Consider the following 24432-nt stretch of genomic DNA (forward strand, 5'->3'; position numbering starts at 1 on the left):
ATGTAATCGACACACATGCACAACTTGCCATTGGTTTTGTTATCTGTAACCACGTTGGCGAGCCAAATGCCTCCGACCTTCAGAATGTCCTTCTACCTTGAAGTGTAGAGAAATTAAGTTTCTAACTCTCCAAAGTGTCCTTTTTTATCTATGTTAGGCCCTCTATTTATCAACTTTCATAATTTGACTACGCCTAAAATTTGAATTTGATTTGATACTTGAATAAATTATATAAGTCGGGGTCAATGTTGGGTATATCGATAGGGCACCAAGCAAAGAGATCAGTCTTTTGCTTTAGGACCCTTGTAATTTGATCGCGGGTGGACTCGTCCATGTTGCTACCAACTTTAGTGACTTGATTGGGTAAAGGGACCACACCACATTCCTGCATAGGCTCGTCGAAAGAAAGTCGGTTGTCCTTTGGGAAATTGGCCCTAAGGTTGAGGTATGGTGTTACTATCTAAGGTCCCCTACAAAACCTGGAGGCATTGTTCTACCTAGTGGCACTACTCCCCTCTAGGTGCCTCGATTTATTGAGAGGGGTTTCTCAATGATTGTTACCTGGGTTGTGCTAGTGCATGTTAACACAAGTAACCTTGGTGCAAGAATTTGATCAAGCAATTACATAAAATCACATGAGGTTGATGAAGATGCATTGATGATCAAACTTTTGGTTTGTTGAATCTAGAAATAACAGAAGACCATGAAGTTTATATGTTGTATTATATTTGTAGACTATATGACATAGGTTATATGTTCTTTTAGTCTTGGTGTTCCCTTTTTAATATGTTAAAAGGATTTTTAACAAGTTAAAAGGCTTGTTGCATAAAGTGTTAGTATGAATGTATTCAATCAGATGAATTCTTTTTCAATCGACTAATTTCACTTAAGTCAACTAAAATCATCAAATTGTACAAACAAATCAACCTGTTGAATTCATTTATGACCAAGATATATAAGTCGGTTTTCAAAGATACGAGGTACGATTTTGAGTTTTTGATCGCGAAAAACAGTCACACACTTCTAGAAAACTCTTTCTCTGAATCACGTAGTTACAACTGAAGATTGAAGATCTTGGTTGATCTTGAAGGCCTTTTGGCTTGGTTGAAGCTTGAAGAACATGTGTTTTGTTGGCTAGGGAGAGCCTCCATCAGGTTTTGTTCTTCTTCTGCCTTTATAGTGTTCCTAGTGTGATTCCAGGTCTATGAGTGGGATTCTTACAATGTTGGGGATATGATTTTTGTGGAATCCAAAAATCTTGGTGTTTTCTTTATTCAAAAGTGTAATCTTGGTGTGATTTTATAAAAAATTTGACAATAGTACAAAACTAGGCTCATGTTGTCTTGGTAAACTGGATGTAGCTATGTGATTGAGTGAACTAGTATAAAAACAAGTGTATGATCTTCTTTCTCTCATGTTGCTCATCACTTAAATCTCAAGAAAACCAAGCAAATTAATCTTTGTTAGTTGTGTAGGTGTTTTTATGTTGCCTGTAGTGTAATCAAGTTAGATATAATGATTGGAACGTATCTTGATTAAGAAAGCATGTTGTTTAAGTGAATTTCGTGCATTTCGCAATTTTGCATAATTTCCCAGAATTTTAACCAATTGTTTTCATATTTTAATCTGTTGATTCATAGTGATGAACAAATTAACCTTTTTTTTTCATTTTAATCAGTTGAAAGTGTATTGTCCTGCAACTTTTGTTTTTTGATTATGTGGTCAATCTGATTCAAAGAAAAGGGTTCTTAAGCTTTCAAAAAAGAATTATAAAACCAATTCAACCCCCCTCTTGGATAAACCAACCATTTCATTACTTACAGTACCCTCTTGACCTGTGGGGGGCATGTAAGGTGTCTTCTTTAAATTTAGGGCATAACACACCTTGGCCTTCTTAGGGTCCACTTTCACAGTGATAATGGTGGACCAGTCCTCCGTCAGGAACTTCATGGCCATGTGGGGCATGGAGACCATGACCCCAAGTTGTAAGACCCGAGAAAAATTAAATAAATAAATAAATATTTATTTAATAAATGCGACAACGGGAATCCCTAAGTTAATTAATATGGAAAGAGAAGACAAGGAGCAATGGTAGTTCAAGTGGTGAAGCGTGTTGACAGTGTTGAGAGGACCTGCGTTTGAGTCCTATGTATGTCATTAATATTCTTATTTAACTGTTTTATTATTTTAAATAATATGTTTGACCATGGTGCATGATATTATATTCTTAGATAAGTAAAAATTATCATGAAACACGAATTGGCTTGATGGTTGTGCATTTGCTTGGTAATGGGATGGATGTGAGTTTGAACCTTGGTTAGTGTGAAATAACTCCTTTTTAGGTTTATTATTTTTTCTAAGCTAGGGAAAACCCCAAGAGAAACCCTAACTGTTTGTGGAGAAGTTAGAAGGGTGGAAATTATGGACCTTGGTGAGCTGAAACCACTAGAGTAAAGATTGAGTTTGGTGGGGGGAAATAGACACCTTTCATATAATCAACAAGTAGAACTATGAGAAGGTTGAACTAAGAGAGAATTAGAAGGTAAAGTGAGTGCTAAGCGGGAGGAGCCAAAGGGAATCATTTTGTGCAACAGGGAGATTTAGGAGTGCAATTGATGCTGGATTTCAGGTTAGGGGAGTTGTACCTCATCTTTAATATTTATTTACGTAATTGTTCATTGTATGATAAGCCTAGATGACTAGTTGTGCATTTTTTTTGGGTTATATTGCGTTTCTGGAAATTTTCTAGAAGTTGCCTGGAGGGACTTTAAAGCCGCTAGGCGGCTCCTGTTAAAACAACCCAGTTTCTGGGTTTTTGTTAAAAACCCTCTAGTGATGAAGAGTTATCGCTAGGCGATACGTGTTGGCGTGATTTTCATGAAAAACGTTCTTTTTTCGTATTTTTGCGCAGCAGGAACCGCCAGACGCTTGTTTTATACCACTAGGTGCCAGGTCCCTAATTTCTGGGCGTTGGGCGCCACCAATTTTCTAGTCTGCACAGTTTTCGTAAAATTGTATTTGTCGGTTCGTTAATTGTCTGATTTAGGTGAAAGTTTGACAAGTGATCCATATGTTGTTCTTTACTTTAAACGATGGAGATTTGAATTGGAGGTTTGTAGCTAGAGATATATGGTACTCATGATTGTTGGTTTAGAAGTCTTTAAAATGCATGAATAATCTCTTGATAATTTCAAGTAACTACTAATATGGCATGAGTTGGAAGCATGATTGGGTTATGTTGTAAGTCTCTATGAATTTCAATGTTCCTTTGGGTTAGTCATATGTTGAGAATTGGTTTATTGGTGAATGCATGTGTATCAATATAAATTAAATTGTTGCATAGGAGATGTGAAGTGCTATATTAATTTGCATTGGTGCATAGAATCATGTGCTTAAGTTTTTAAAGTGCTTTTGCTTTATATTTGATTTGAGTCATGTTGATTGTATGAATGCAAATTGGCATGCTTATTTAGTAAAGTAAAATATGAAAGATAATTAAATAATTATGTGATGTTTGGGATTAAAAGCGTGTAAGAGTAAGATTTTGCCTTGACTATGATATTGTTTGGTGCATGTTTAGAGACTGTCATTATGTGCAAATTATGATGTTCGTTTAAGTTAAATGTGGTATGTTTATTTGGTAAAATAATGAGTATATAGTGGATTGCTTCATAATTGAATAGAGGTATGACCTCAATTGTGAAACCATGAATGTGTTGAATTGTGATCCGGTCATATGATTATGATTGGATAATCGTAATTGTGCTATTAACTGGGTGATGAGTGCTTGAGGTTCATTAGAACCTACCCAAAAATGCCAAAAACACTGGTAGGGCGCCTGGTGACACGTGACGAGCCGCCAGGCGATAGAGACCCAAAACAGTGGCAGTGGGCAAAGTTTTATCGTGCCCCACGGTGGGCACCAAATGTTGTTATCAGGATCTTGAGACGAGCCTTCAGACAAGGGACAAAATCTATATGGTTTTGATAGACTTTGATGAGATACTTCCAAGGGTTGAGACACAGGAGAAGATCCACCTGCAAAAGACTATCTGAGTCAGTAAGAGAATAAGGATCTTTTATAAGAGTGAGTATGAGTATTCTAGAGTGAATATTCCTTGGAGTATACTAGGTGTATTTATAGTACCCTTTGGACCTTGGATCCATGAGATAAATAACTTAACTTAAATTAATAATAACCATAATAATAATGTGACACCTTACCTGATATACCAAATATCCTGTAAATATCTAGCATCAAGGAATATCAAAACACAATCATACTATCGAGATTTTATAATATGTGAATATTTGTCCCAATAGATGTATCTTAAAATATTTTGTAGCCTTTCTAGGAATGAGACTAATTGGACCTTATTGGGTCGCATCACTTAGCATTCATTATCTATTGGTCCGGGTAAGTACACACACAAATCTAATTTGTCTTTTCAATTTAAACGTGTAATTACAAAAGGACACATATCCAAAATGGAAGCATGATTGACTCCCTGTTTGTCATGTAAAAAGAAAATATAAACATTATGGAGGAGGAAGAATGAATCTATATATTTTTTAAATATGAAATGATCAAATTTAAAATAAAAACAAAAACTAAAATCACATTATACTTCAAAAAGAAAAAACATAACTAATCCAATTTTTTTTTATTTAAATCTCTATGAGTAAAGTCAATCCTTATTTAGTCCAAATAAATATTTTGATACTTTTTTGTTTTTAAAGATTAAATAGTTAATACATTTTATAAAAGTAATTTTTTGAAACCCAAATTTATTTTGAAAATATAATATATTTTTTAATTTCTTTTAATAAAATCCGCTAATTACTCTTTTATTCTTTTTCAATTTCTTTTCCTTCCTATCACCACCTTAGTTGAAAATCCCATTCAAAAAAATTTAATCACGCAGTTAATAATCCATGAAACTAGTTAAAGAATATCTTAATTTTTTTCATGAATTTATTAGACAATTAGTATTAAACGATAGCTTTATATAAAGGAAATGAGTAAAGTTTTAGAATTATTTTTTTAAGAGTTCAGATTTATATTATTCATAAAACAAAGTGTTAGCACACTGAAAGCCTTGCTTGTCTGAACGTGTCGAATGATTACAGACCCAACCAACGAACAACTATACAATGGGTCCCACTCCCTTTTATTTATTTATTTTTTCTATTTTCTTACTCTCTTATCTATCATTCTCGCAACTATTTCAGGTCTTCTCTTTCTCACAGACACACACAACATAACAACACAGTGAGAAAACAAAACAAGTCCAATGAGCAATTTCCAGAGAATATCGCACGAATCCTACCCTCCACCAGGTACACACTTCACACAACAATCTTATACCCCATTTCAGATTCTCTTATTCCATTTTTAATTTTGATTATTACAATTTTTCATCTAATAATCAGATTCACGAATTAATTAATTCATTAAATTAATTTTTTGGACAGGATACGGATCTCCTTACCCTCCACCGCAACCGGGTTACCCATCGGCGCCGCCGCAAGAAGGCTACCCTCCGCCACCTCCGCCAGGATACGGGGGTTATCCTCCGCCGCCGCATCCGCCGTATGACTCGTACCAAGGGTATTTCGATAACGGGCGTCCTCCGCCACCTCCTCCGCCCCACTACCACTACCAGCACCAGCATGTGGCGCATCATCACCATCACGAGGAGCCTGAATGCTTTTCGTTCCTCCGAGGATGGTATGTTTTTTCATATTTTTTTAAGGGTAAAACGTGATTTAGGTCACTCAATTTTTTGTGTAAATTGGTTTTAGTGTCTATCTTGTTGAAATTAATCAAAGAGTTGTTTGTTTCTTTTATAGTTGCAATAACTATAATATTTCGTGTGTGATTGTAATAACTGTCATCCTGACAGTTTATATAATTTGTGTATTGCTGTTGCAGTTAATAAGAAAATTTTTATCCTGTTTTTCTCTGCATATTGTGTGTGTGCGTGACCTGTAGTGTTAGACAGTTCCAACATAGTGGTATCAGAGCACGGTTATTACGAACCTTGTTGTGAAAGAAGAGAAGGGCGCATAATTGTTAGAGTGTGCAGCCATGACCACTGCAGGTATCATACCAGGGAACTTGCCTGTGTTTGATGGGCAGGGATATGAAGATTGGTGTGTGAAAATGGAAGCGATTTTTGGCTTTCAAGAAGTTGAGGAGATTGTAAAAGAGGGCTTTCAAGAACTCCCTAAAAATGCAACGGACGATCAAACATACGCATACAAAATGAACAAGAAGTTGGACTGCAAAGCGAGAGTTCTCTTACATCAATGCGTTTCCATGAACATTTTCCAGAAAATCTCCAAGGCCACCACAGCAAAGCAGATTTGGGATGTGTTGAAACAAGCATATGGCAACGCAGGGAAAACTAAGAAGGTGCGTTTGCAATCGTTGCGAAGACAGTTTGAACTCCTTTCTATGACTGATCAAGACTCAATTGCGGAATATTTCAACAAGATCCAAACCATTGTGAATTCTATGCGTGTTTGCGATGACAATGTAACGGACATTCAACTCATAGAGAAGGTTCTCCGAACTCTAACCCCAAGGTTTGATCACATTATTGTGGCCATCGAAGAATCCAAGGATCTAGAGGCAATGTCGATTGAAGAATTACAAAACTCATTGGAAGCACACGAACACAGAGTTGTTGACAGGAAGAATAATGAGAAAGTAGTCGAACAGGCGTTACAGGCCAAAATTGGCCAAAATACCAGAGGTCGTGGTGGTTGGACTCGAAGAGGTCGATGGAGATCGAGAGGAGGCAGAAGTGGAGACAGAAATCATGATTCTACTTCCCGTTCCTCTCACATTAGCAGTGACAGGAGAGGAGGCACTCAATATAGAGGAAGAGGAAGAGATAACAAGAAGATTGTAGACAAGAGGAGAATCCAGTGCTACAATTGTGAGAAATGGGGTCACTACTCTTTTGAGTGTTGGCAAGATAATGATAACAAGAAAGGGAAGAAGACTGAAGAGGCAAATTTGGTGCAAGAGGAAGAAGGGTCTGATTCAGATCCAGTCTTGCTAATGGCAACCACAGACAATGATGAAGATTGCACATCCTGGTATCTTGATACAGGATGCTCCAATCATATGACTGGGAATCGTGACTGGTTAATTGATCTTAATCCACATGTGAAAAATAGTGTTCGGTTTGCAGACAACAGCACTATAATTGCTGAAGGGATTGGCAAGGTTGTGATTACTCGGAATGATGGGAAAACAGCGTATATGAGTGACGTGTTATATGTCCCAAACATGAAGAATAATCTTATTAGTTTAGGACAATTGCTGGAAAAGGGGTATGTGATGAACATGCAGCAAAATCATATAGATATTTATGATTCTAAGCAGAGACTGGTGATCAAGGCACCATTGTCCCGAAATAGAACGTTTAAAGTGCACCTCAATGCTACAGCAATTCAATGTTTGGCTGCCACTAATGTTGAGGAGGAGAGTTGGTTGTGGCATTATAGGTTTGGCCACCTTAATTTCAAAAGTCTGAACAAGTTAAGCAACAGTCAGATGGTGTGTGGTATGCCATCATTACGTTCTCCCACGAAACCGTGTGAGGGATGTTTAGTAGGTAAACAACCAAGGAAGAATTTTAAAACTGTTGCTCAACACCGATCACGACAACCACTTGAAGTGGTTTATTCTGATGTATGTGGGCCCTTGGATACACCTTCGTTCAGTGGTAGCAGATATTTTGTCACCTTTGTTGATGAATTCACAAGGAAGATCTGGTTATATGTGATAAGAGAAAAACGTGAAGTGTTCCAAATTTTTGTAAAATTTTGTTCACTGGTTGAAAGACAGGCAGAAAAGAAATTAAAGATCCTTAGGACAGACGGTGGAGGTGAATACAACTCCAAGGATTTTTGTGACTTTTGTACAGAAAAGGGAATAGTACATGAGATAACTGCACCCTACACACCACAACATAATGGTCTGGCAGAGAGAAGAAATAGGACCCTACTAGACATGACTAGATGCATGCTAAAAGCAAAAAAACTCCCACACTGCTACTGGGGTGAGGCAGTAAGCACCGCTGCCTATCTCTTGAACAGGTGTCCCACGAAGAAAATGAAAACTATGACACCAGAGGGAGCATGGTCTGGAATCAAGCCATCTGTCCAACACTTGAAGGTCTTTGGGTCAATCTGTTACAGGCACATTCCGGATGAAAGGAGGAAGAAATTAGATGACAAGAGTGAGTCTCTTATCTTGATTGGCTATCACCCAACAGGAGCCTACAAGTTATATGACCCAAGGAAACAACAGGTAGTGATAAGCAGGGACGTAGTTGTGGACGAGGCAGCAGCTTGGAGTTGGGAAACTGATGCAGTCCTACACATTCCTTGTGTTCTGGAAGACAAAGTGGTGACTTTAGAACCTAATACTGCTGGTGATTTTATTAGTGGTGATATTGTAGCTGATGACACTAGAAGATCCCATCGAACACGATTTCCTTCATCCAGACTTTCTGATTATGAAGTCTACAATGATTCTGAGATAGCAGATAATGGAGAAATGGCCCATTTTGCTTTTATGGCGGGTGCTGAACCATTGGATTGGAAGCAGGCTATTAACATCAAAGAATGGAGGAGTGCGATGCTTGAAGAAATTGAAGCTATCGAGAGAAACAAAACCTGGGAGCTTTCAAACTTACCTCTCAACAAACATCCTATTGATGTTAAATGGGTGTTTAAAGTTAAATTTATGCCAGATGGATCTATAGCCAAACACAAGGCTAGACTTGTTGCAAAGGGGTTCCTTCAAAGGCCTGGTATTGACTACACTGATGTGTACGCACCAGTAGCTAGAATGGAGACTGTACGCTTGGTGATTGCTATGGCTAGCCTTAACAACTGGAGAGTATGTCAACTTGACGTGAAATCAGCCTTTCTTAATGGCCCTTTGGAGGAGGAAGTCTACATCAAGCAGCCACCTGGATTTGAAATAAAGGGTCATGAATCACAAGTTTACAGGCTAAGGAAAGCATTATACGGTCTTAAGCAAGCCCCTAGAGCTTGGAACAAACTAATTGATTCTTTTCTATTCAAGGAAGGTTTTACCAAGTGCACAGTGGAATTTGGAGTCTATGTGAAGGTAACGCAACTACAAAATCTTTTACTGGTTTGCCTCTATGTAGATGATTTGGTTGTTACTGGGAATTTGGTGGCAGACATTGAAAATTTCAAGAGAGACATGAAATCACAGTTTGAAATGACAGATCTAGGCACTCTGAATTATTTTCTCGGTCTTGAATTTGTACACTGTCGTGAAGGGATATTTTTGCACCAGAAGAGATACACTTGTGAGATTCTAAAAAGGTTTGGCATGGAGGATTGTAACCCTACATGCACACCAGTCATGGCAGGCTTGAAGCTGACTGAGGAGCGAGGTGCAAAACCAGTAGATGTAACTCTATTCAAGCAAATTGTGGGATCTCTTCGATTCCTATGCAACAGTAGACCGGATATCAATTATGGAGTTGGTCTTGTTAGCAGATTCATGCACAATCCGAGAGTGCCACATATGGCTGTAGCTAAACATATACTAAGGTATTTAAAGGGTACAATGGGATATGGTCTACTGTTTCCTAAAGGGGATAAAAGCACTTTAGTTAATCTGGAAGCTTTTTCTGACTCTGATTGGTGTGGAGATAAGGTTGAGAGAAAGAGCACCTATGGTTATTTGTTCAGATATGCAAATGCACCAATCTCTTGGTGCTCTAGGAAGCAAAACGTGGTGGCTTTGTCATCCTGTGAGGCTGAATATATAGCAGCTGCAGAGGCTGCTAGTCAGTGCTTGTGGTTGGAAAATTTACTGGATGAACTTAAGGTGAAGTGTGCAAGACCTGTGCAGTTGTTTGTAGATAACAAATCTGCAATATGTCTTTCCAAGAATCCAGTTTTCCATGGCAGAAGTAAACATATTGAGACCAAATTTCATTTTTTGAGAGATCAAGTCAGCAAAGGTAGAATTGAACTGGTGCATTGTGGTACTGAAGAACAGGTTGCTGATATTTTCACAAAATCTTTCAAACAGACGAGGTTTGAAAGATTGAGAGAGTTCTTGGGTGTAAGGTGTTTGGACTCTTTGATTAAGAGGGAGTGTTGAAATTAATCAAAGAGTTGTTTGTTTCTTTTATAGTTGCAATAACTATAATATTTCGTGTGTGATTGTAATAACTGTCATCCTGACAGTTTATATAATTTGTGTATTGCTGTTGCAGTTAATAAGAAAATTTTTATCCTGTTTTTCTCTGCATATTGTGTGTGTGCGTGACCTGTAGTGTTAGACAGTTCCAACATATCTTATAAAGATCATGACTCTGATCCACCTATTCTTTACATCTTCTTTATGGAATTTGGGGTACTAGGCTGAGGGAAGAAATTCCAAAATTATTAAAAATTGGAGAACCAAAATTATTTTTAAGCATAAAGAGACAGACTTTAACCTAAATTTGAATATCTAGAAAACATTTTACCTAATTTCTTTTTGCTTTTTTTATTTTATTCAATGGCTACTTGTTTAGAGTGTGATAGTCTATCCTCGTGGTCTGTAATTTTTCTGTAGAGACATGTTTGAATAAGTTTTTGTAAGGACTGTAGGAGAGGAAAAAAAAACGAGCAAAAAGGGAAATAAGTTTTTTTAAGATAAAATTAGTTCATACATAACATAATTTGGAGAAGTTCTCTCTTAGTTATTCTAAACTATGATATGATTTTTAACTCTGGAGAAATTTAATTATTCTTCTTTTCATACAAGTGTTTACAAAAGAGTTTATTTGAACAGTTCTCAGTTATACTTCTCCTGTTAGAATGGAAGTTGTATTTTAACTTGTCGGCATTTTATTGTTAATTAGTTTAAGGGTTTTAACCTTAGAAGTTTTGTCGAATTAGGGGGGTGTGACTGTTGAGAATAGGAACAGTGATTATACATCGAAGATTAGAAGATGGGGAAGTATTAAATTTTTATTTATTTAATTATTTATATGCAAGTGAGAGGTGGAGGCTTAGGCTTGATTTTTGTGGTTTGTGTTTGACTATGGCTTATACAACACAAGCTATTATTTGATGGATACATTTGTTTTGGTTTGTTTAAATCCTTCACATTGATTGGAGAGTGCACATCTTAGTATGTATTGGACCGAAAGGATCAACCGTGAGTTGGAAAGAAAAATAAAATTTGTAGGTAGATCTTACTTTTCTCAAATATCAAAGACACAGTTATTGAGTCATGCATAATACATAATTATATGTGCTAATCACTACTAACTAACTTGTTACATTTTTACTGGTGAGCCTAAGGCATTATTATTTGATTAATTTAGTTATACTTATTATTTCTGAATTGAGGTTTCTTCTGATATAAATTCTCTATTCAGATTTCAGAGTATAGAGAGGGAAATGTTTCATGCCCTGAATCCTTTCAAATTAGCTTTACTGACGCATCATTAATGAATTCCTATAGAGTTGCATGAAATGTTCTTAGTTTCTGTTCTCTAACTCATCTTCTATTAGTTTATGTGGTGGCAACATGAGTAAGAATCTTTCATTTGCATGTGCAGCTTAGCAGCACTTTGCTGCTGTTGTGTGCTAGAGGAGTGTTGCTTCTGATAATCACATTACAAATGCTGTTTCTTCAGTTTGGTGCACTTGGTTATAGCTCTCTAGACATGTATGTGGCTCAAATTCTAGATAATAAGAGTGCGAGGCAGAAAGACTTGGTCATTCTCGTAACACTTTGGTCTTTCCCTCTACCAAAATCCTGGTCTGTGCATAGGTTCTGTGATGTGGTCTATGTGAATTTATTTCTACGAACACTATATTGGAAATTGTGAAACGTCTCTTATATAACAAACAATGAAATGGTTAAAATTGTGATATATTACTCGTGTTCGTTACTCTTCAATATCATTTACGCCACTTTGACTACAGCACTTTACGATCACATATGCGCATATAGATTAGTATATTTTGTATTTTGTATCAACGTCATATGCGCATATAATAACTAACCATAGAACTTGTTTTGGGTCAACATCGTATAGTGCATAAAAAAATATTTTGGTGGTACAAAATTTGTTGGTAACAGTATAGTTGTTAATATGGATGCATCCAAGCAATTTCATCCTACTTTCGTTTTTCAAACCTTTTTAATATGCCAAGCATTTCAAGTGCTATTTTGAGGTGCTTATATGTCTTTTACTAAAATTGAGTTGAGAGACTTACCTCTATGGGTAAGGCTCTGTGAAGTCTCTATTTTAAACAGTGTGAATACATTTGATTCCCGACATAAATAAACTTGTTTCGCAATTAACATTTTTATTATATTAAAATAATATAACTTTAAAAATATATGTAGTTTATAACTATATTATTTATTTAATGTAATTATTTTTATGAATAATTAATTGAAAAATATGGAATTAATTAAATATATATATATATATATATATAATTTTGTAAAAAAAATATTAAAAAATTACTCGTGCAAGATACCTTAAGTAAATTAACTTTTATTCATTGAAAAAAATTCAATTAAGAGATTACATGAAAAAGAAAATTATCAAATCATGTAATGACATTAATATTCAATCTGTAAACTCCGATTGATCTCGGGATGTTAAGTTTTATTTAATCTTTATGAAGTTAAATGATTTCCTTATTATGATAAATTTAAATTTATAAAACTATACTAGATCAAACGCTTATCATTATGTTAGAAATTATAGTTATTAGTCTGGATGTAATTTTTTTTTTTATTTAAAAGTATAACAATCCAAGTGTCACAATTCGATTGTGACTTAATCTACTTGACTTTCGTCACGAGACAATTGATGTCACTTGCAATAATTGTTGGATTGAGTGCTTACCATTCGGTCAAAAACTATAGTTATTAGTCAGGACATAACTTTTTCTTCCTAAGAGCATAATAGTTCAAGCAGCACAATTCGATTGTGACTCGATTCACTTGTATTCCGTCACAAGACAATCAATGTCACTTGCAACAATTGTTGGATTGAGCGCATACCACTAGGCAAAAAGCTATAGCTATTAGTTAGGACACAAATTTTTCTACTTAAGAGCGTAATTGTCCAAGTATCACGATTCGATTATGACTGAACCTACTTGACATTCGCCACAAGACAATTGATGCCACTTGCAACAAAAACAAACTCACTCTATTAAGTCATCAATATGAAATATTCACTATGGAAGAAAATGATTTTATACAATCTATGATTGCTAGATTTACAAACTTTGTTAAATAGTTTAAGATCTCTTTGGACTTTTTATTGCAATTATGATATGAAAGGTAAAGTCTTGTGCACTCTATCCTCTAAACGGAAAGCCCAAGACATTGCTCTCATAGCATCAAAAGATATTAAGAAGACGTGGCTAAAATAATTGGTGGGCATGTTCATTGTACATGTACTACAGAGAGACGAAAATAAGACCAAGATCATGAGCCTTGAAGCAAGAAAAAACAACTCAACCGAAACTCTTGAAGTAATGGATGAAGGATTAAACGAGTTTGACTCAAAGGATGATGAGGATTTGTCTTTTTTGACTAGGAAAATTAAAAGAAACCTAAGTAAATTAGGTTACAGTAAGAGCAAAAGATTTAAAGGCAAGGATAAAGATAAAGTTGTTTGCTATGAATGCAAAAGGCTTGGACACTATAAACTATAATTTCCAGAGCTAACAAATAAAGAAGAAGAGAAGAGAAAGGCAAATAAAAATCCTATGGCAACATGGGAAAACCTAGATTCATCTGACTCTGAAGTTGAAGAAACCCACATAGGATTGATGACAGGTGTTTGTCGCAACTCATCAGACGACTTTGATGATGAAGATGAAGACTTCTCTGACCTACGTTTATTAGACAATCATATTATGAAGTAGTATCTAATAAGGATAGATCAATTGAAATTATAAATTTCTTAAAACGAAGCTTTGAGGAAAAATGTAAAGAATTAGAAAGTAAGAATATATCATCTAAAGAAATAACAAAGGAAAATATAAAACTTCTAGATGAAAACAATGTTTTCACCAAAGCAAATACAGAATTAGTTCAAAAGCTTGAAGAATAAAATATGAAAAATAGTAATCTAGGAAGCGAACTACTTCTCATCAAATAAAATATTAACAAGAAGACTACAGAGATAAACAACAACAAGATAGTAAAGAATTTAACTACTGTAAATTCCACCTTCAGAAAACTTCTAACTCAAAATGAAATAAATTAAAAATATCCAGATATGTTAGTTAATAATTCTAGAAAATCTTATGTTAAATCTATAATAGGTTATTAAAAGAAAAAGCATTTGAACTCTAATACTCAAGCTCATAATGTAATTAATATTGCATCTTCAAGTAACTCTAAGGGAACATTACTCTATAAGATGACTAACCCGAAAGGACCAAAAGAAATTTGTGTAAGTAAGACCAACATAATTCCACTCTCATATATATTCAACCCAACAAAGAAGACCTCTTCAGATAGTGGGTGCGTGTGACACATGATCAGAGAAAGTTTGGAATCTTTTATGTATATTAGTAATGATCTTTTAGTAAATGGTATAAATCACAACTTATTAACCATTTATGTGACAATGGTTATGATGTTGTATTCAACTTAGACAAATGTATAATAGACAATAGTATCGGAACACATCTTTTTACCACTAAAAGATAAGGCAGTCTTTATAAAATTGATATGAATGAGTTATCAGCCCAAAAACTGTCTTGTCTCATGACCATCAAAGAAGATCATTGGCTATTGCACAAGAAGTGTGGTCATGCAAGTTTGAGGTTACTCTCAAAATTAACAAATACAATCTTGTAAGAGGCTTTCCAAAATCGTCATTCAAAGACAATCTCTTTTATGACTTATGCGTTAAATGCAAATAGATCAAAAGCTCTTTTAAAATAAAAATGAAATTTCTACTGAAAGACGTCTTCAGTTGATACACTTAGATCTTTCTTGTCCTATAAGAACATATTCTTTAAGTGGAAAAAGATATATGGTCTAGTTATGGTAGATTATTAGTGTATGAACTCGGAAAATTAAATATAAATAAATATTTAATTATCAATAGTTGGGGATTGGATATACGTTTAAAAGAATTAAATGGGTCAATTATGAAAAGGAGCAATAGTAGCTCAAATGGTTGAGGGTATTGGGTGGTGTTGAGAGGACTTGGGTATGCCATTAGTGTGTTATTCATTTTATTTTATTTTGCAAGTATGAATAAACATTTGATGTGTCCTTGTATTGGTTTATGTGCATGAAATAGCATGAAACATAAAAAGACTTGTTGGTTGTGCATATGCTTGATAATTAGGTGGATGTAAGTTCGAACCTTCCCTAGTGCTAAATAGTTCTTATTTTCACGTGGTATTATTTTTGCTAATTTGTGGAGAAGCTAGAAACCCTAGCTAATTTCACGAAATTGCTATAGGGAAAGGAAATTTCAGGGAAGCCAGAGATTGCTAAGTTAAGGAGAACCTAGAAACCCTAGTTGATTTTAAGGAATTGCTATAAGCAAATGGAATTTTAGGAAAGCCAGGGAGGTAGAAGTCAGGTGTCGCGCCTTCTACAATAAACTTCAATGGAGTCATCGTCATCGTGCGCGGTTGAGCCTTCCAAACCCAAAATTGGTGCAAGTGTTGCAATGCAAAAGTGGGTTTAACCGAGTTCGTGTGCAAGTGTGGGATCACCTTCTACAGGGTGCACCGTTACCCAAAGAAGCACCAGTGCACCTATGACTTCAAGACTGCACGGAGTTAAGTGATTTCTAAGGAAAATCCTATTGTAAAGGGTGAAAAGGTTCAAAAGTTTTAAGTTCTTCTAGGATTTTAAACTTTTAGGATAAATCATGTATTAGTCATATGATTTCAATAAAAAAGCCAGTTTTGTGAGGTTGGGGAAGTTGTACCTACATGGTTTTTTTTAATTGAATCATGTGTTTTGTGATATACGGAAGTATGGATGCATGGTTTTTCTTTCATCTCGCGTTGTTTTTCAAAGTTTTTGGGTTTTTGCCTTGAAACCGCCTAGTGGCTATGAAGGCCCGCCAGGCGACCCTGGCTGTTTAAGCTTAATTTCTGGAATTTTGCCCAAAACCACTTGGCGGCATTGAAGGCTCGTAGGCAACACAAATTAAATTGGTTCGTTTCCTACGATTTCCTTGATTTTATGACATTTTGGGTTTTTATAAAGTTCTCCATGCACCTTTGAATATATGATGATATATAATTGTTGATAATTGCCACTGTTGATGATAACTTGATGGGTGAATATGTGCACAAACGTGAGGGGTTCATGTTAGGGTTTGGGGATGGATTGAAGCATGATGTGTAGTGTTAAATATGGTGATTTGGCAATTGTACGATTGAATTTGTTATGTATGCATGTTGTAAACGTGCTTTGATGCAATTTTTATGCACTTGGATAACTGGATCGAGAATAAGGGAAAATAGGGTTCTCGTAGGTGTAGGAAAAATCTAGCTTATGCCCAAGATTTGATGCATCGCCTAAAGGTACTTAACTTGCCAACAAGCGACAGCCTAGTGCATAGGTGCAAATTGCATTTTGGCTGTGTTGGTGGCGAGTTGGGTTTTCTGTGGGGTTTACCTGGACTCTTCTGTGTAGTAATGATATAAATCTGGCAAAGGGTATTGGGAAGGATCTAGTGCATTAAATATACTTGTATGATGATGCTAAATATGATTGGATAGGAGAGATTGGAATGAATGGGATTTTGCATGTGTTGTTTGAGGTAAGATATGATTTGGCACGAGTTGTATGTAGTCCATAGTCTTTTTTTTGGAAGTCTTTATGAGCATGTGGAATATCTTGTCAAAATCAAGTATTGACATGTTTTAAATTGGGAATACATTTCAATATATTTATATATATATATATATATATATATATATATATATATATATATATATATATATATATATATATATATATATATATATATAAATAGGGAGGCCCCCAGAGCTAGTGGCACCCGACGGTATGTTAGGACTACTATGCGCTACAATGTCGCATGGTGGTGCTTAGGTTGCGTCAGGCGATAATGTAGTGAAAGTTTGTGTTATGTTGAGTTTTGCATGCCTCGTGGTGATGATGTTTAGTCTGGGATATGCTTGCATAGATTTCGAGCTGGGAGGTTCATAATGGAGTTGAAAACACGTGATTAATACGAACGAGTAGGTTCGTATTGGATGTACTCTTGTGCGGGGAAACTGTAACATCCCTAGGGAATATTACTTAAAAATAAATAATAAAAGAAATAATTATATTAATAGTCATCTTTATAAAAATCCTAACGCGGGAAAATTTCAATTTATTAAAATAGCGCGCCAAAACTCATAACTAAATTCATAAAATGTTACAAGTTCCCAAAATTTGTATTTAAAACATAAAATACATATGAGCAAAACCCTAGCTCTAATCCCATGCTAGCCCTCACTCCGCCATCTGACCATCCTCAGCACCACCTGTATCAACATCTGCTCCCATGTAACGAATTACACGATCATCGCCAAACACAAACAAAAAGGGTGAGCTGAGAAAAATAAAATAACAAGCATATAAAACACGAGATAAATCATATACTCATCTTATTCATTATATAAAATTCTTGGCCAAGACCCTAACCCCAAGACTTAGCAGTCTTCGAATCATACAATTGGTTAGCCTTGGACTCGAGAACATGATGCTCACACGAACCTGCCCGCTCGTGGTCATGCCTCTACGAACCTCCCCGCTCGTAGTCCTACTCTACGGACCTGCCCGCCCGTAGTCCAACACATGTGATCCACTAGCCCCGTACCTCCCCGCACATGGCATCTCTCAACGTGAGCACGAAACATACGAACCTACCTCGCTCGTATCCCCACGTGAGAGTAACTGGATATGAACCTCCCCGCTCATATCATCACATGTCATCCACCATCCATGAATCTACTCGCTCATGGCGCAACATCTCCCGATCCAAGCAAAGCATCATTGTTAATCAAAACAACACACCCAGAAAGCAAAGAACAGCAATATTTTCGCCTGGCTCTGCCCATGCGCCGCTAGGTGAAATTGCTCCAGACCACCTGGCAGTTTCCACTCACAGCCAGGCGCCAGCAACCCCTTAGGCCACTGTTTCCTCGTCCCCACCTGGCGGACCTCATCGTGCCACCAGGCGCCATCCCATACAGGGACCCCTGACGCTTGTCCCACCGCCTGGCGCACCTTCCCGTGCCGCCAGGCGCTGTATCAGTAGTGAAACCCCCTCTGATTTTTCTTTTAACAACTCAGTTAGTCTAATCTGATAAGTGGCTCCATTCCAGGGTCCCAAATAAACTATTCTATAGAATGTACATTATGGTTAGTCTACCACTAACATAAGTAGCAACACCTAAACCTTACCATGGTCACCCCTTTATACAAGTTTCTACTATATATGAGCTTTGTTACAGTAAGGAAATTCATCCCTCTCTAAGGACACAGTCCACAATTTAATACCCTAAATTACACTCCAAGGTACATCCCACTGCATTAAGCCAACCTTCCTTCTCAATCGGCTTAGAATTCTTCCCCATAATTCCCCATGCAATATGACATAACCAATTATCGCCACTCCTGACTATCCCTTCAACCCTCTCCTAAAATATGTTTAGTCATAATCAGCCCTAGCTAGTCGCCATTTTCACCAATACCCTGCTTCCAGAAACCTGATATACTAATTACAATTCTCCCCTCTCCCTTTTCTCCCTTATGCTCAATCCAAGCCCTTAATTAGTTATACATCTACTCTTTACCACCCCTTAAATCAATCATCCCAGTATTCTATTCCCCCAATTTTCTATATTGCCAAATTACCAATACCCTCGCCTGCTCCAAATCTCTACCCTCAATTCCGCCACCAAGACCTCACTAAATAGCCCCCTGCCGCGTCATCGCCTGGCGGCGCCTTGCTTGTCGCCAGGTGGAGTAACAATGCACGAACCAGGCTTCTTTCACATCTATGACAGACTCCATCTTTTGTTCCAGTACTCAGTTCCACTACATCCATTCCCCCAGAAATGACCATATCTCTATTAAGGACTAGTTTCATGTTCTTAATTCAATGCATATAGACTCCTCGATCTTTACCCTCTTGAATTCTCCCAAATCGGTTTATTCACGATTATACCTAGAACATTTCCATACTTCGAATTCCAATTGATTTTCGCCCAATCAAACATTCAATAGCAACCAAACATATCAATTTCAATAATCAAATTGATTAACACGCAAACAACACTTCAAATCACCAAAATAGAACGCAACAGTGTCGCGCCGCCTGGCAGAAATTCATCGCCGCCAGGCGGTTCATGCCAAAACAAGAACAACACACCAGTCTGATGTGCCGCCTGGCAGAAAGGGATGAACCGCCAGGCAGTTTCTGGAAAAATCCAGAAACTTCAATACAACAGTGCAGAAAATGACGCAGTGATAATGCTATGATTCAAGGCATTGTACAATTAGTCGATTGCAATCAAAAAAACAATAAAACAACTCCCCTAACCTGGAATTTGCTTCAAATTTCGAATTAGTGTGAGTGTGCTCCAATCAAAATCTCCTTGCCCTTGCTCACACTCCCACGCTAGTTTCTTCTCCTTACTTTCCCTCTGCTTTCAGTCCCAAATCACCAAAACCTCATGTCTAAGTCTCCCACGTACCACAACACCTCTCCTTTCACTAATTCACTCTCTCTCTTGGCTTATGAGTAATCTATTCACTCATTCACTTTCTAAAACGAAAATTACTTTAAATGGGGTTTAATAGCTATTGAGTGGATCATCCATCTGATTTTTCAGCCCCTTAGACAACTAGGTTAAGCTGCCCCTTTCAAATTCCATGCAAAAATAAAATTGGGCAAAAAGAAATTATTTAGTTCTCACCAAGGTTTGAACCCACACTCATGCACATACCCCGCAAAGACTAAACCATTCAACCAATCCTTATTTCATGATAAGTCCTACAATTCTAAGAATTTATCATCAAACCGCGCATTCAATGTATAATTACATAAAAATGCATAATTTGATAACATCCAAGTGACACACATAAGACTCGAACCCAAGTCCTCACACATCATGAAGTACTCTCAACCACATGAGCTAGTACTTTTCCACATCATAGCTCCTCACATTTATTGTTTTAAATGTTCTCATTACCCGTCCTAATTAAATAATTAATTAAATAACTATTTAATTTTCCCGGATCTTACAGAAACAAGTGGGGAGGTTCGTATGTTTTATGCTCACACTTGAGGATGTTATGAGCGGGGAGGTTCCTAACAGGATGTGTTCGCGTGTGTTGGGCTACGAGTGGGGAGGTTCATAAATGTTGGACTACGAGCGGGGAGGTTCGTAGAGATGGACCACGAGTGGCCAAGTTTGTGGAAGCATATGGAAGCCTAAGACCATGATTGAGTATTTGTTAATCTCATATAGGTTATGAGACTAGTGTTGTCTACATACCTTCTGGTGTTAAGGTCTTGATAAAATGATAAACTGACTAAGTTAGTTTGGGTGAAGGGTTTATATTCTTATTTATTGCATGTTTATTTCTTTTAAGCTCAACCTTTTATTTGTGTTTGGCAATGATCGTGTGACTTGTCACACGGGAGGTGATTCCAGGTGAGGATGACAATGCATAGAGACAAAGTGAGGGTAGTTGTTGGGCTTTATTTATGAAACTTCTTTCGAATAAACTTTGTAATTTCCTTGTAAGTTGTTTTTTTGGGTTTCGAACTTGTAATAATTTAGTTGTGAATTATGCATTTGGTTTTTGGCACGATAATCAATTTTTAAAATTTTCCACGTTTTTGGGAATAATATTTATGTTTGAATTTATTTTAAATTATATTTTTCTTTTATTAAGTAATATCCGATTAGGGTATTACAATTATACTATGTGGACCTGGTAAAATTCTTAAGCCACAAGGATGAGTCTTTCAAAGTCTTCTGTAAATTTTTAAAACAAGTTCAAAAAGAAAAAAGGCTTATCAATTGTTTTTGCAAGAAGTAATCATAGTGGAGAATTTCAAAATGAAAGCTTTCGTGAACTATTTGAAAATTATAGAATCAAGCATATTTTTTCCACTCTAAGAACCCCACAACAAAATGGTGCTGTTGAGAGGAAGAAACATGCTTTACAAGAAATGGCTAGAACAATGTTAAATGTCAACTCCAGACCAAAACGTTTTTGGACAGAAACAATTAATACAACTTGTTATTTACAACATAGAACTTATATTAGATCATCAATAAAAAAATACTCTATATGAATTGTGGAACAATAAAATCTCAACAATTCTTATTTTCAACCTTTAGGAATTCAATGTTTTATTTTAAATACAAAGGATAGTTTAGGGAAATTTGATTCTAGAAGTGATAAAGGATATAAAGTATATAATTCTAGAATGTCTAGTGTGGAAGAAGACATACATGTAAGATTTAATGACTATAAACTTGATAAGAAATTATCAGAGTTGAAAGACTCTCTTGATTTTGACATGTAAGTACAAAAAATACAAAGAGTAGACACAAAAGATGTACTACTAGATGAAACATATGACAACACATTAAACGATATCCAAGATAATGTTAGATGCTCCACAAGTAGTAAGAGAACCAACAACTCCTATGAAGAAATATCACCCACCAGACAATGTTATAGGTGATTCAAGCAAAGGAGTCACCATATGATCAAGGTTGAAGGATGAAGAACCCATTATATATCAAATTGAGCCCAAAAGAGTAAAAAAAGCTCTAGAAGGTGAAAGTTGGGTCTAAGCAATGAAAAAAGAGTTAAATCAGTTTGAGAAGCATGAAGTCTACACATCGGTGAGTCCTCCTAAAAAAAAGACAATCATAGGAGCTAAATGGGTATACAAGAACTAGTTGGATGAACAAAGTAAGGTTGTGAGAAACAAGGTTAGACTAGTAGTCAAATAATACTCAAAACGAGAAGGTATAAACTATATTGAAACTTATGCTCATGTTGCACATTTAGAAGCTATTCACATATGGCTATCATTTGCTACACGTAATAATATTAAATTATATAAAATGGGTGTTAAAAGTGAATTTTTAAATGGTCTTATTAAAGAAGAATTCTATGTAGAATAACCCCCTGGTTTTGAAAATGCTACAAATCCTCATTTTGTTTACAAACCTAATAAACCCTTATATGGTCTAAAACAAGCTGCTAGAGTTTGGTATAAAAGGTTAAACATTTTCTTAACTGAAAATGGTATTGCAAGAGGACAAGTAGACACTACTATATTTAGAATAGATTACTCAAATGATTTCATATTATTACAAATATATGTAGATGACATTATCTTTGGTACTACAAATGAATCTTTGTGTGAAGAATTTTCTAGACTAAGGAAAAGCAAATTTGTTATACCTTACAACATCTAAACCTAAAATTATGTTCACTTTCTTCTTATGTGAAAGATTCCAATCAAACAAAGGTAAAAATTCATTTGAGTGTTGTTAAATGTATTTTTAGATATATAAAAAGCACTACTAATCTTGGTCTTTGTTACAAGAAAAGGAAAGTTTTTCGTTACAGGAATTTTGTGATGTTGACTATGTTTAGACAGAATAGAGAGAAAAAACACTAGTGGTGGATGTCACTTCATTGGAGGAAATCTAATCATGTGGTGCCATAAGAAGCAAGAAATAGTTGCATTATCAACTCCAAAAGCAAAATATATATTTCAGTTTCCAATTGTTGCCTACAAATCTTGTGGATCAAAACTAAATTGGAAGACTACAATGTCCACATTTTTTGACAATAGTGCTGCTATTACCTTAACTAAAAATCCAATTTTACATAGATCATGTTTAGTAAGGTATAATTGATCTAAAATTTGTACTAACAAATAATCAATTAGCTTATATATTTACAAATTCTCTCATAGAAAAGCGATTTAATCATTTGAAAACCTTCCTAGGCGGACTTTTGTTAATGAGTGATTAATCCACAACATGTAAAGCACTAGACACGCATGTGCACATTAAACATACACATGATTGATTCACACATTATTTACAATACCTGAGTTTTTGGAAGATATATACAATTATCTATATACTTGTCTTTGCATGTATTTAGTTCTAACTTATCATTTCAAAATCAACAAACTTAAAAGGTTCTAATTAATTTAAGGATTAAAATCAATGGGTGATATATTGGTCATCCTTGATGTAATATTATGTAATATTATGAGTTAAACAAAAATAACTAGTGAAATTGTAACACCAAGAAATCCTATAGAAAAATTTTAACTTAAACCAAAAATACAATTTTACATTCTAGAGTCAAGCATATTATAACAGATCATGTTCATTAAGGTACAATTGATCTAAAATTTGTTCTAACAAAGGATCAATTAACTTATATATTTACAAAACCTCTCATAGAAACACGATTTAATCATTTGAAAACATTTTTAGGCAGACTTTTGTTAATGAATGATTAATCCAAAACATGTAAAGCACTAGACCATGTGCACATTAAACATACACATGATTTATTTGCACATTATTTAAAATAGCAAGATTTTGGAAGATATATACAATTATCTATATACTTGTCGTGTTTAGTTCTACCTTATCATTTTAAAATCAACAAACTTAAAAAGTTTTAATTAATTTAGAGATTAAAATCAAACAAACTTAAAAGGTTACAATTAATTTAGACATTAAGATCAGTGGGTGATATATTGATCATCTTAAATGTAATATTATGAGTTATTATTAGACAAAAATAACTAGTGAAATTGTAGTATCGAGAAATCCTGTAGAAAATTTTCTTCAAATATTTTCTTTCAAACACTTCATTATTGAATGAAATTTATTGGAAATAAAATGAAATAACAATACATAAAATTTTCAATAAACTCTTACAAATAAAAAATTATTAAAGATTAAATATTAAATATCAAATACATATTTAATTATTTTAACTATTACCAAAATTCAAAAATTAAACCTTTTATACTAAAATTATAACATTTTTTTCTTATTGTACTAAAAACAATAATACTCAACTTTCCAATTCCTTTCAATTATCACTTGAAATGATTATTGGACCTTTCATTAAAAACATATTTACCTTACTAATGTAAAACTAGAAAATTTTTAATTGTAGAAGAATAGAAAACAGATTTTTTTAACAGAGTACAATCAAAACTCACTTATTTTAAAAATATTTTGAAAAAAAAAAATATATGATAGAAAAAATTCCACCAAAACTCCACATATCATACATGTGTATTAAAATTTAATTGGAATAAC

The 24432-nt window shown here is 35.2% G+C and overlaps 1 protein-coding gene across 1 annotated transcript; it reads left to right on the plus strand.

The window, feature by feature from the left end:
• The first annotated feature begins 5181 nt into the window (after positions 1-5181).
• On the plus strand, positions 5182-11942 carry LOC114181123 (uncharacterized). The gene is made up of 3 exons (XM_028067478.2): positions 5182-5340; positions 5476-5731; positions 11625-11942. Exons 1-3 carry the CDS (start codon positions 5295-5297, stop codon positions 11671-11673), a joined length of 351 nt encoding a protein of 116 aa, XP_027923279.1. The 5' UTR covers positions 5182-5294; the 3' UTR covers positions 11674-11942.
• Positions 11943-24432: the final 12490 nt, after the last annotated feature.

Source organism: Vigna unguiculata, chromosome 4 (genome assembly GCF_037176805.1).
Source record: "Vigna unguiculata cultivar grain cowpea cultivar isolate G323 ecotype 2 chromosome 4, ASM3717680v1, whole genome shotgun sequence".
Taxonomy (NCBI): domain Eukaryota; kingdom Viridiplantae; phylum Streptophyta; class Magnoliopsida; order Fabales; family Fabaceae; genus Vigna; species Vigna unguiculata.